This window comes from Schistocerca piceifrons, chromosome 3, assembly GCF_021461385.2.
Source record: "Schistocerca piceifrons isolate TAMUIC-IGC-003096 chromosome 3, iqSchPice1.1, whole genome shotgun sequence".
Lineage (NCBI taxonomy): Eukaryota > Metazoa > Arthropoda > Insecta > Orthoptera > Acrididae > Schistocerca > Schistocerca piceifrons.
In genome coordinates, this window is record NC_060140.1 from 731621292 (window position 1) to 731635814 (window position 14523).

General features: G+C 39.6%; 1 protein-coding gene across 1 annotated transcript in view; it reads left to right on the plus strand.

The window, feature by feature from the left end:
- LOC124789682 (protein fuzzy) overlaps positions 1 to 14523 on the plus strand; it is a 120255-nt gene that overhangs the window by 92993 nt on the left and 12739 nt on the right. The window contains exon 6 of the mRNA XM_047257117.1: positions 2902 to 3077. Within this exon, the coding sequence (XP_047113073.1) occupies positions 2902 to 3077 (176 nt within the window). The remainder of the gene's footprint in view (positions 1 to 2901; positions 3078 to 14523) is intronic.

Consider the following 14523-nt stretch of genomic DNA (forward strand, 5'->3'; position numbering starts at 1 on the left):
CACGAAGTTTTTCGATGATTGGATTCCATGCCGAATTCAGTTGAAAACTGCCATCTCGATTAATAAGAGACTCACTGTCAGACAGTCGTATTTCCACAGATTCATTAATAATAGAACTCCAAAAGTTGGGGTGGAACCCATGGGGCACAATTTTTGTCTCACTCTAATTCATGACATGACCAGTGGAAATAAAGATTTCAGTGATGGCAGACTTAACAAGGCTGAAGAAGGCGAGTGTGCCGCTGATGTTCCACAATGCGATCCTGCAGTTTGCATTATTTGCCCTACATAAGATTTGCCACATTCACATGGAATCCTGTAAACACCTGCCTTGCGCAGTTCTAGGTCATCTTTGACGGATCCACGCATGTGCCGGCGAGGCCTTAAATAGCAGAGTTCAGTACGCTTTCACCAGTATCACCTGAAGATGGCCAGAAGACTCTGCACAGAAATACTGTGGCAGGAAGTTACAAACATCCGGCAGTTCTCCCGAAATTTTGTGGAACAATATGTACGCTGGAAAAGGTTTTAAATCTCACAAAAAAAGGGTATGTGAATACAGCATTGGTAGTTTACTGCTTGATACTGCCATGTTAATTAAATATCTGGACATATTGCTGCAAAGCGATGTGAAATGGAATGAACGTCTAAGGATGGTAATAGGGAAGTCAAATGGTCAACTTCAGTTTATTGGGGGAATTTTAGTTAAGTGTTTTTCATCTGTGAAGGAGACTCATATAGAACACTAATGTAATCCATTCATGAGTTCTGCTTGAGAGTTTGGGATCCCCAACATGTCAGGCTAATGAAGACATTGAAACTATTCAGAGGTGGGCTGCTAGATTTGTTACCCACAGGTATGATCAACATGTGAATATTACACTGATGCTTAATGAACTCGGGTGGGAATTCCTGGAGGGAGGGCAGTGTTCTTTTTGTGGAAAAAATGTAGAAAACTGGCATTAAAAGCTAACTGCAGAATGATTCTTCTGCCACCACTGTACATTTCATGTAAGGACCATAGAGAGAAGACGAAGAAAGATTAGGGCTTGTATGGAGGGTTGTAGGTAGTCATTTTTGCCTTGCTCTATTTACGATTGAAGCGGGAAAGGAAACTACTAGTTGTGGTGCAAGATAACCTCTGCCTCATACCATACAGTGGCTTGCAGAGTACCTGCGTAGATGTAGATGTAGTTGTAGATGTAGGAAATGTAATGGTTCAGGATACTAAGAAGTTTAAGTTCTTCTCAGAGAGTAACAAAAAAGAGAAAAATGAAAGAAAAAAGGAGGTTAGGTTTTAGAATCTATCCTGTAGGTTATTGTGGTATTTTTATATCTTTGGAACAGTTGATATCAGTTTCATCATTCTGTTATTTTGGAAATAGGGTTGTTTTTCTTGTTAATTGTTTCACAAGACTGCAAATAAGTATTTTTAAAAAAATAGTTATATTGTAATCAGTATATTATGTTACTGTGGTGCTCATAATGTGATTATTTATTTATTTATATTTTGCTTGGTTTGGTTTTGCTGGTCAAGGAAAAGATTAGAATCAGCAGTTTTGTTAACTGATGTAACACCGTATTTAATGAAACTATTGGATTTCTCACAACTGCTTCCATCATAGAAAACCCCCTACTTTACAGGTGCAAGTCCTGCAATATATTTTCTGTCAGCCTCAGAGTAACAACATAGACTGCTGAAAACTTAAACACATGCATCTATAATGGAAAAAAAACTGACACTAACTGTTAAGGTTGAAACCCAATAGTCTGTTAAGCTATGCCTTTAATGGATGTTGATGTCAAGATTTTTGGATTACTAACTCACAGTGGCTAGAACTACTTGATTAGCATGTTACAGTAAAAAATTCTTGCAGAATGCTTTGTCAGTTTGACAAAAATCAGGATTTAGTTTCAAATGTTTGGTTAAGCATAGTCTCTAAATATTAGATATGTGTTATTTCATTCCTGTCTCATACTTGTTTTACATAACATTTGACTTCCCCTCAACCTGTTTGTACAGTTCCGTTGGCTGTTTGTGCTATTCTGTGTACTGACACTTAAGTGTAAATATTTATTTATGTTTTAATGAGATGTCAGCTAAAAATAAATCTGAAAGTTCATTGTCATCCAGTTATTTATGAGGTTCATGATTAAGTAAAATAGTAAAGCAGTAAAAAAAAAAAAAAAAAAAAAGAAAGATAACACATTTAATTTTTTGATGATTATCTTTTCATAATTATTTTTCTGAATTTTGTTTCCTGTGTCTTTTGTGTGTGAACATGTTGATGTACATGCATTCCTTACTTTCATTAAATGTTGAGAGCCGGGCTAATGCTGTTATACTTATGGTTCATGGATCAATATTGACAAAACTTCGGATAAGGTGTGATGGGAAATCAAAATAGTATGATGACATTTGGTCGTAAGTGGACAAGGAGAGAGTACCAGGTAGAGGACATGTTTGGTAGCAATGTACATTTTGGATCATCTAATGGTGTGCTATAAAACTAGCACATGAGTTTCAGTGTGTACCAGAACTGCAGACACATACCTGGAAAAAAATATTTATGTAACTTTATTTTTAAAGGTAATAATTCAATCTTGATGACTAACCTTCACGTATTCAATATTTCTAACATCTTAATTTTGGCACAAAAGAAAACTGTATTTTCTCACTTCTAATTGGTTATCTAAAACTATCCTCCCACTGGTTGCATGCCACTTGCTGCCACCCTACAAGGAGAAGTAAATTGAGTCACAGCTTACATTTTCCTTACTCTTAACTTAAGCCCAACTTTTTTCAGTCCATAAATTTTTTGTTTAATGCTGCTGTTAATGTTACATAAGAATAGTTACTTGCTCCATAAACCCAGTACAGCACATAGTGGATGTCTGCAGGTTGCCTATCGTGTTGTGTCCTGTCTCTTGACGTCTGATGTGGAGGTGTGTGTGCTGTGTGGACCAACTCCAGGCCTCAGTGAGGTTGAGCGCGCAGCTGCACAGTGCTGGAGGAGTGCCATTGACTTGTTGCGCAATACTCAACAGTCCTTTTCTTTTGATTCTGGAGTTGCTGGGTTAGTGCTTGAAAATGGCGGTCCTGTTTATTGGAGTAATATTTAAATAGCTTCTATTGTAAAAATCTGTACAAGTTTGTGAAACAGAAATTTAATTGTGTTTCTTTTCTTTGTTTTCTCCATAGCTCAGAAAATGTTTGCACTAACATAATCTTTAGAATTTGTTGCATAAACAGAACTTCTTCTGTAGCTTTAACTGTAGATTTAAGTAATTTGTAAATGTACACTGATGTTTGTGAAAACTGCAACACCAAGGACGATAAATGTGATTGAAATGAATTTTATACCATAGATTGTATGCCAGACAATACACAAATGTTCAGCATTGCAGGATTGTGCATGATCTCTAACTATGAGAATTCACCAGGGTGTGAGGCTCCCACATGTTGCAGCCAAGCTCTAAATATTGTGGCACTCCAGTCTAACTAGGTCTTGATATGTTTTTGAGTACTGTTGTTGCAATGCAAGCTTTCAAAACATCAGTGGTTGCTGGAGGACCATGAGGAATAAGTTGCTTACCAACTATATCTCAGATCTGTACTAGGTAAATTGTCAGACAAGTATATACCGCAAGGAAGCAATGGCAACATTCATTGTTTTAACAAGGCTTGCACAGACCATGTTTCATGGGTTTATATACTTCATTACGTAAATACGGTTGCTCAAGGGAGGTTCAGTGTCCTGGGTTCTAGAACCTTTGCAACATAATGATTACTGGTCGCAGTGCTCTCAAAGTGTATGAGTCAGGATCACATGGCATCGCAAACTACAGCCTTGGGACTTGCCTATTATGCAGCTCAACAGTGTAGACTGCAAGATTGTGATTACTATGTAGTCTGAAAACCATACGTTTTGACATTCAAAATGCCAGTGGGTACTGTTTAACGTGTCATTGCAATTACAAGTGCTTTTATCCTCTGTGCAGTGGAAGCTAGCACAATGAAATAGTGGCACCAGCCCAGCTTGCAACAAGTGATGTCATGCCTGTGACCCCAGGCAGGTCCACTCTCATTGCAGGGTTCCAGCATCAAGTCAACTATGTGGACAAAACAGTAAGTTGTCTTACGATGGTGCAGACATTTTAGATGGCTCGTCACATAGACTGAATGAGTGACTGATTGATTGACTGATTTCTTTATTAATACATTACACCATAGCAACAGCACCTCCGAATTTTACTGTTGGCACTACACACGCTGGCAGATGACGTTCACCAGGCATTCGCTGTACACACACCCTGCCATTAGATCGCCACATTGTGTACCTTGATTCTTCACTCCACACAATGATGTTTTTCCACTGTTCAATCGTCCAATGTTTGCGCTCCTTACACCAAGTGAGGTGTTGTTTGGCATTTATCAGCGTGATATGTGGCTTATGAGCAGCCGCTTGACCATGAAATCCAAGTTTTTTCACCTCCTGCCTAACTTTCATAGTACTTGCAGTGGATCCTTATGCAGTTTGGAATTCCTGTGTGATGGTCTGGATACATATGTACCTATTACACATTACAACCCTCTTCAAATGTTGGGAGTCTCTGTCAGTCAACAGATGAGGTCGGCCTGCACGCTTTTGTGCAGCACGTGTCCCTTCACGTCACTATCACATTGGAAACAGTGGGCCTAGGGATGTTTAGGAGTGTGTAACTCTCACATAGAGATGTATGACACAAGTGACACTCAATCACCTGACCACTTTTGAAGTCCGTCAGTTCCATGGAGTGCCCCATTCTGCTCTGTCATGATGTCTAATGACTACTGAGGTCGCTGATATGGAATACCTGGCAGTAGGTGGCAGAATAATGCACCTAACATGAAAAACATATGTTTTTTGGGGTGTCCGGATACTTTTGATCACAAAGTGTAGTTTCCGCTGTTGCCCGGTAATCATCTGAGGCACTGGTTTTGAAGTAAATTGAGGTCAAACTTTGCTGCTGGCTGGGAGACGCTGCCCTCTTTGTCAATTGGTGGTCACAATACACTGCCTTTGGGCCTGTTTTTGATGTGTGACTGCACAATCTCTTGTGCCCAATTCACAATTAGTGAGCACAATAACATGAGTTTCTTAATGTGTATGACCACATACCAAATTGACAAAAATGATTGGTTCTGTCTGTCTGTATCAATCTAAGTTACAAGGCTCACTGCTAACTGCTAATTACATTATGAATTTTCAGTGTAATCCTTTGTGAGACTGACGGATTTTTGATTTGTATTTCAACAGCAATAAAACTGTGAGCGTGGCATAAAGGGTATTTTGTAGGCACTTCTGACATGTTTCGCTGTAGTAGACATAATTGTCTTGAGAGATTTGGCAACTGTGTAGATAATTAATATATTTCTCATTTATTGTTCTGTCACAGTTGCATATTTTTAATTAGATTACAGTTTCTATTACTCTGGATCATCTTTAGATCTAAAACAAAGTAAAATGAAGTAGTTGTGTCAGCAGCCAATCTTGTCTACTAGCATCCTGACGTGGTTCGGAAAAGACAAGACAGGTTACTTGAAATATGCTCACTATTTTTATATACTTGAATTTAGCATATTTTGCGACAGTGCTCACTTTTCCGTGGATGTTTATGAGATTTTTATAAGACTTTTTTGTGTTGGCTTCAGTCGTCTAGTGAAAGTATGATTCCACAATGCTGTTTCGTCAGCTGCTGAAATGTCCTGGTTCAATGCGTTTGCCTCATTTTTGGTGCTTCAAATACCATTTATCCGAATGTGCTTCCTTCTTGATGTTTATATAAAAAAAAGTAGTAGAATAACTCATTTTTGCTGGTCACTTGCAAATTATTATAACGGGGACCTGTACATTGTTCCACCGTTACACACCAAGTGTTCATTGCCGACTGACTACGGTCAAAAATGACTCCAGCGTCAAAGTCATTTCACACAACACACGAGCTTCCACTTGTAACCAGTCTCTTTATTATTCGTCACCTCTACTAATATTAATCAATATGCTGTCACTCTCGAACATATAAACAAATTAGCATAAAATAAGGCAAATTACAATTCACAAAAAATATTCTGACAAAAATATAAGAAAACATTGACAACCTCCCTCATTAGATTTGGTATCAACAAATTCAGTAGAAAGTAGCACATCTCCAAGATCTATTACATACTGATGCAACTACTTAGTTTTACTTTGTTTTAGATCTGAAGGGCATTCGGAGGGATCGAAACATTTAATCTAATTAAAAATATGTAACTGAGATGGAAGAATAAATGAGAATTATCTGTCTTTTGACATGATTGATACACTGATTAGAAAATTAGGGCTATTGGATCAGCACTGGAATGTAAACAACCTGACTGAAGCCAGAGCACTACGAGGTCTGAAAATGTTCCGTCAATGAGGGTTTAACTGAGCAGTGTTAAAAGCATTCTGGAAGGAAACAAGCTGTCCCCCTGGAATTTTCAACTGAAATCTCAGAAACATATTGTGTGCAGCTTTAAAATGTATCTCTGAAAACACAACATTAGGGCAAGAGCTGAGCAAAACACAAACAAACATGCTGGGCCTTTTATCAGGCAATAGAGCTTTTATTGTGCCTATGCAGTTTTTGCATTGTTTAGCAACGATACATATTGGTCTCAGCTTTGCATCATAAATTAATAAAACTTTCAGTATCTCGCAGTGGATAAACTTTCTGTATTGGGTAGGGGGTACCAGGTGGAGAAGTATGAAACCAGAATTTGGTTGCAATAATTACACATCTGTTGTTTGAAACTGATAAACAATATTTTATTCAAAATAATCTCCATTGCTATTTATACATTTCTCCCACCTCTGCGGCGGGCTATGAACGCCATGCCAAAAAAAAAAAAAAAAAAAAAAAAAAAAAAAAAAAAAAAAAAAAAAAAAAAAAAAGTTCTTCTATTGAAGCAGACCAGTCAGCGAGTCATTTTCACACATTTTCATATAAACTGAAGCATTGTTCAGCGAGAGGGTGTCCCAGTGGTGCAGATAGATGATAATTGGCTGGAGCCAAGTGTGCAGAATAAGCCGCATGTCCTAGTATTTCCCAACTGAATGCATCGATCGTGTCCCTGACCTGTTTTGCTAAGTGTGATGGGGCGTTATCATAGATCAATATGACTTTGTGTTGTCTTTTTCCATATTCCGGTCATTTTTCACATAATGCTCTATTTAAATCGATCATTTGCTGTTGGTAATGATCAGTGTTAATGGTTTCACCAGGTTTTAGCAGCCTCATAATAGATGACACCCTTATGATCCCATCGAACACAGAACATTGTGTTCTTTCCAAAGCAATTTGGTCTTTCAGTGAATGTCGATGGTTTGCCTGGATTCACCCATGATTTACAATGCTTAGGATTCTCAAAATATATCTGTGTTTCATCACCTGTTACTATTTGATGGAGAAATGACTTATTTTTGTATCTGGCGAGCAGCATTTCACAAGTGGTTTTTCCATTTGCTTGCTGTCTTTCATTCAGTTCATCCGGAACCCATTTTCCCACTTTCTGCATCTTTCCCACAGCTTTCAATCGAAGAGAAATGGCTCTCTGTGTCACATTCAATTGTTCCGCGAGTTCCCGTTGAGTTTGAGTATCATCTTCATCCAATAAGGCCTGCAATTTGTTGTCTTTGACCTTTTTTTTTGTTGGTTTCCCGCACTTGTCGTATCTCATGTCAAAATCACCACTTTTGAATTTTTTTAACCACTCGAAACACTGTGTTTTCCCAAGAGCATGTTTACTGAAAGCTTCAACAGGCATTTTATGCGATTCTGCAGCAGTTTTCTTCAAATGATAACAGAACACCAATGCTGTCCACAAATCATAGTTTGTAGACACAAAACTCGACATGTTTATGGGTTTGAAACAGATACCGATATATGGAACTTGGGTCACTGTGTGTTGACATTTGTCGTCAGCTGTTACAGGAAGCTGAGGGTGCTGCATGCGTTGTGTCATGGGCCCTACACTGATGGGTAGCACCATCTATAAGGAAATTTCGGTTTCATACTTCCACATCTGGTAAACTCCTCTGAATTTTCTAAACACTGTTTTTGCAGCCCATGTGGAAATGTCTGGGGAGCTGTGAATGAGTATGCTCATGGAGTCTGTGCTTGGAACAAGAAAATCTGAAAATATTTGTGACATGAAAGCAGTATTGTGAACATCCCACAAGAAATTTAGAATGAGCGAGAGAGGAGTATTCATGGTCTCAGCAGTATGGGGTTGCAGTCTATACTTCCCATAATCTGTGTGTGTGTGTTTTTTTTCTGCATATTTCACAGCTTCTGTGGGTCTCGTGTATGCAGAGTACATCACACTTGGTTTGACTGCACAGCTCTTGTAACAATTCTTCTTTTGGTGATGATATACATTCTATATTCACCTATATGATGGTCAACAGTGGTCGTGAAAAGGACCAAGATGATGTTTCAGGTGTGAAAGGATCAGCCTTATACATGACCCTAAGTATCCTGCATAATTCAACAGTGGCAGATGGAAATGCGGATACAACCACAATCTGATATTTTGCAATGAGAACACCTCACAACAGTGCATAAAAACTGTCTGCAACCTTACTCAAAATACACAGCACAGACCTTTCGTGTGCAAAATTTACGCAGCTGTTAGATCACAGAGAGTTCCGTTTAGAAGGAGATTTAACTTCAGAAAAGCCAACTGGCCAAAATTTACAGAAATGCTGGACGCTGCAGTTCCCAATGTTGAACCTTCACCTGATTCATATGACACTTTTGCTGTAAAGAGATGCTCCAGAATTTCCACTTCTCAGGGTTGCCAAACATCTGTAATGAGATGCTCCAGAATTGCCATTCCTCGGGGTTGCCAAACATAATATATTCCTGGTCTAACTTCAGAACTCAGTGCTCAGTTTACAAAGTATAAGATACTACTCGAAGAAGATCAATTTGGCGAGACAATGCTGTTGGCTGGGAATAAACTTATTGCATCTCTGAAAGAATCCGAAAGGAATTCTTAGGTTAAAACTAGGAAAGAACTTGATCTAATCAGAAACAGTCATAAAGCATGGAGTTTATTGAGACACCTCAATGATGACCCAACCAGCTCCACAGCACACTGCAACATATCTGCAGATCAGAAAGCACACTAACTGCTTGTGAATGGGAAAGGAAGCCATAGAATCAAAGTGCCAAAAGTACAAGAGGCCCAAGAGCAAACGAGGGATCTGACTCTCTCATTCAAGTTATCTGAATTAAACAAGGCTATTGAAGAGAGCGAAACTGGTAAAGCATCCTGTTTCGATGACATCTGTATGAAGCAAATCAAGAATTTTGGCCCAGCAACAAGAAAATGGATCATGGAGCTTTTCAACAACTGCATGAACCAATGCCAAATACCAAAGATCTGGCGAAAGAGCAGGGTGATAGCTCTTCTGAAACCTGGAAAGGAAGCAAATCATCCCAAGAATTTCAGACCAGTTAGCCTTTTGAGTCACCTTTGTAAACCATTCGAACGTATGATTCTGAATAGAATCCTACCAGTAATAGACCCTCTTCTCATACCCTAACAAGCACGATTTTGACCAAACAGAAGTTGCACAGGGCAACTTTTTAATCTCACTCAGTTTATAGAGGGTGGCTTTGAAACCCGACAAGTAACGGGCGTGGTTTTTGTGGATCTCACAGCAGTGTATGATACTGTCCGTCATCAGTTACTCCATGCAAAATTATATAATATGATCAAGAATGCCCACTTCATTAGACTAATCAGCATCCTCCTCCAGAACTGCAGGTTTTTTGTTGAATTTCAAGGACTACACAGTCGCTGGAGAGTGCAGAAAAATGGTCTACCTCAGGGAAGTGTCTTGGCTCCATTTCTCTAAAAGACCAGCTATTGACCCTGGGCACTAGGAGATTCTTATATGCCCTAGTTACGCAGAGCTAATGTTTTTAAACAGTGGAAAGAAACCTGACAACTGCACTTAGAACACTGTCAAGCTACTACAATTGGAACCAACTCAGCCCAAACCCTTCAAAGACACAAATGTGTGCCTTTCATTTAGGGAACAGAAAAGCTAATTGTGAGCTACATATTGAATGGTCAGGCATCCATCTCCAGCATCATCACACCCCTAAATACTTGGGAGTCATTCTCGATAGAACTCTGACATTCAAAACTCACTGCAAGAACACCAAAATGAAAATCTCCACTCGAAACAACCTAATTCGCAAACTAGCGACGACACATTGGGGCTCACATCCACAAACTGTTCACTCTTCTGCAATGGCACTGTGCTTTTCTACTGCTGAATATGCCTCCCCAGTCTGGTATAGGTCATCTCATGCTGGACAAGTAGAGATTGCTCTCAACGAAACCTGCAGGTTGATCACAGGTTGCTTAAGACCTACCCCAACTGCTAAGCTGTACTACCTGGCTGGAATAGTGCCACCATGGATACGCAGAGTGGTGGGTTCCAACAAGGAGAGGCTGAAAGTGGAACAGAACAGTGCCCATCCACTGCATGGACATAATTCAACTGCACGGACATAATTCAACTGCACCGACATAATCTACCACAGCAACAGCTGAGATCGCGAAAGAGTTTCGTGAGGACATCCAAGAAGCTCACCATTTCACCAGAGAAGGCAAGGCTGGAGTTATGGAAGAAGTCGATGCCTCACCTGCACAGATGGATGCCAGAGCTGGCTGGTGTGGAAATCTTTAAATAGATTACGATCAGGAGTTGGATGATCCAGAGACAACCTGAAGAGATGTGGCTTCATAACAGAAGATATGTCTTGTGATTGTGGACAAGGGCAAACCACAAGCCACATGCTTCAGGGCCCTTTGTGCCCTAATTATGTGCATAGCTACTGCAAATTTGTATGTTTCTGACTTGAGAATAATAATAACAATAATGATAATCTGTTTCTGAGTTTTAGAGAAATATTTTCCTGTCATCAAATCTCTTTGCAAGATAGCAACCTTTGACCTCCCCATTTACCTAATTCAAGCTCATTTGCTTAACACTGTAAGTAAAGATGTATTACATTGTCCTGGAACTATTGAATAAATCAAAGAAGTAAGATGAATCCCAGTCAAAGTGCAGGACATTATCATGGAAAACTTTATTAATTGATCTCAGTATGTGTTGTCAATTATGTAATGGTTATTGAAAAAGCTGCTACACCAAAATAATGTTTCCACCTTGCCCCCCTCCTCCCACTGAGCAAGATGGCACCGTGGTTAGCACACTGGCCTTGCATTCAGGAGGATGACAGTTCCAACCAATGTCCAGCCATCCTGATTTAGGTTTTGTGTGATTTATCTAAATTGCTTCAGGCAAATGCTGGGATGGTTCCTTTGGAAGGGTGTGGCCAATTTCCTTCCCCATCCTTCCCTCATGTGATGAGACTAATGGCCTAGCTGCTTGGTGCCCTCCCTCAAATCAGCCAACCAACCAATCCCCCCCCCCCCCCCTCCTTCCCCCCCCCCCCCCCCCTCCCCAAAGTGTAACTGCTGCACCTTTGAGTAGTGAAATTGCCTTGAATGACACTGTCATTGATGAAATGTTAAACCCTAATGTACCGTCCTTTCGAATTCTGAAACTGGAAAATAGCTAAAATATCAGTGCAATTATGATGGGAGAGACATGGATATATAATAAATCAGAAGGAAAGAAACAAAGAAAGTGAAAGCTGATTTGGAGTAGTATGAATGGTAACATTTATGAAGCTAGAAGTTACTGAAGTTGTCTGTTGCTTGTTTGCATGTTAAACAATACTGATATTTGAGGCATTGTTGTCCAGCACAGAACTTTTGGTAATTCAAAGAACTGATCATGAAGTTATGCCCAATAAGTTAATCAGTGACAAAATATTACAATTGGAAGGTGGTCTACACCCAGAAAGTAGAGAAATATGTCATAAAATGTAAAGAAAGTCCAGCAGCATAAGAAATAAACAGCAGTACACAATAAAATAAAACATGTCTAAATAATAATAATATTAAATAGGAAACGGATTTCTAATATTCTGCAAAAATTGAAGCCATGACTTTCAGAGCAGCACAAGTCTACCAACCTTCCTTTTAAGAAATCAGTTATTTTCTTACATCATTATTTATTGTGGATAGAAAAAAGTCTTCTCACCTAGTGGCAACAGGAGGAACACGTATAAAAGATGTGGGAATGTGCAAGCTTTTGGAGACACTTGCTCTTTCTTGTAGCAGAAGGGTTGAAGGGAAAGGAAGAGGGTGAAGAAAAAGGGCCTGTGAGGTTTAAGAAATGGGGAGAGCTACAGAAGAGTTGCTCGGACCAGCAGGTCAGGAGAAACTTACTGGGCGGAATAAGAAGGAAAGATGGACTATTTGTGCCTGCACCTAATGAGATCTGAAAACCTAAGAACTTGAAAGGTGAAAGACGGGGTAATAAACAAGATAGTGATTACTGAAAAATACATCCTGCAAGAGTCAGTCAGGATGGAAAGCAAAGTGTATTGTACATGGTAGGTAGGTTTTTGGGGGGAGGGGGGGGGGGGGGAGGGAAAGGTAAAAGTAAACCGATTGGAAAATAAAAGATATAGAAACATAAAAGAGAGTGAAAAAAATAGTTGTTGTTGTTGTGGTCTTCAGACCTGAGACTGGTTTGATGCAGCTCTCCATGCTACTCTATCCTGTGCAAGGTTCTTCATCTCCCAGTACCTACTGCAACCTACATCCTTCTGAATCTTTTTAGTTTATTCATCTCTTGGTCTCCCTCTGCAATTTTTACCCTTCACGCTGCCCTCCAATACTAAATTGGTGATCCCTTGATGCCTCAGAACATGTCCTGCCAACCGATCCCTTCTTCTTGTCAAGTTGTGCGACAAACTCCTCTTCTCCCCAATTCTATTCAATACCGCCTCATTAGTTATGTGATCTACCCATCTAATCTTCAGCATTCTTCTGTAGCACCACATTTCGAAAGCTTCTATTCTCTTCTCGTCTAAACTATTTATTGTCCACGTTTCACTTCCATACATGGCTACACTCCATACAAATACTTTCAGAAAGGACTTCCTAACACTTAAATCTATACTCGATGTTAACAAATTCGTCTTCTTCAGATACGCTTTCCTTGCCATTGCAAGTCTACATTTTATATCTTCTCTACTTCGACCATCAGTTATTTTGCTCCCCAAATAGCAAAACTCCTTAACTACTTTAAGTGTTTCGTTTCCTAATCTAAATCCCACAGCATCACCCAACTTAATTTGACTACATTCCATTATCCTCGTTTTGCTTTTGTTGATGTTCATCTTATATCCTCCTTTCATGACACTGTCCATTCCGTTCAACTGCTCTTCTGTCTCTGACAGAATTACAATGTCATCGGCGAGCCTCAAAGTTTTTATTTCTTCTCCATGGATTTTAACACTTACTCTGAATTTTTCTTTTGTTTCCTTTACTGCTTGCTCAATATACAGATTGAATAACATCGGGGAGAGGCTACAACCCTGTCTCACTCCCTTCCCAACAACTGCTCCCCCTTCATGCCCTAAATTGTAGTTGCTGAAAAGAAATGCTTAGACCGACAGAAGTTGACATAAATGTAGGCTAGGTGGGCGGCGGGAACTGAGCACATGTTATAACACCAGTTGCCACCTGTGGAGTTCTGAGAGACTGGTGTCAGGACTGAGAATCCGGATGGCACTGAGTTTACGACTGTCATGCTACAGAGCATGCTAGAAAATTGTAGTGAAATGCTGGAAGACCTTCAAAGGGTTGATGCTTGGTGCAGGAGGTGGCAGTTGATCTTCTATGTAAACAGATGTAACACATTGCATGCACATAGACAGAAAGTCCCATCATTGCCTGATTACATGGTTGCAGAACAATCACTGGAAGCACTTAATTTGGTAAAATGTCTAGGGGTATGCATACAGACTGATTTAAAGTGTACGATCACATAAAACTATTCTGCTGGAAAGGCAGATGCCAGACTGAGATTCGTTGGAAGAATCCTCAGGAAATGTTGTTTGCCAACAAAGGAGGTAGTACAGAACATCATTTCACCGATACTTGAATATTACTTGCCTATATGGGGTCTGTACCAGATAAGATTGATGAGAAATCAGAGAAGATCCAAAGAAGAGCAGTGCATTTCATTAAAGATTCATTTAGTAAACACAAAAGTGCTACAGAGATGATCAACCAGTTCCAGTGGCAGACTCTGCAAGATGGCTGTTCTGTATCACAGTGTGGTTAGTTCAAGTTCTGAGAGAGAGTCATTCCTAGAAGAATCAATGAATATATTGCTTCCTCCTAAGTATATATCTCAAAAAGACCCTGAAGATAAAATTTGAGAGGTTTGAGCCCACATGGACACTTACCAGCAATAGTTCTCTCTGCGAACCATCCACGATTGGAATTGGAAATGGGGGAAGTGACACTGGTACACAAAGTACCCTCCACCACACTTCACAATGTACATT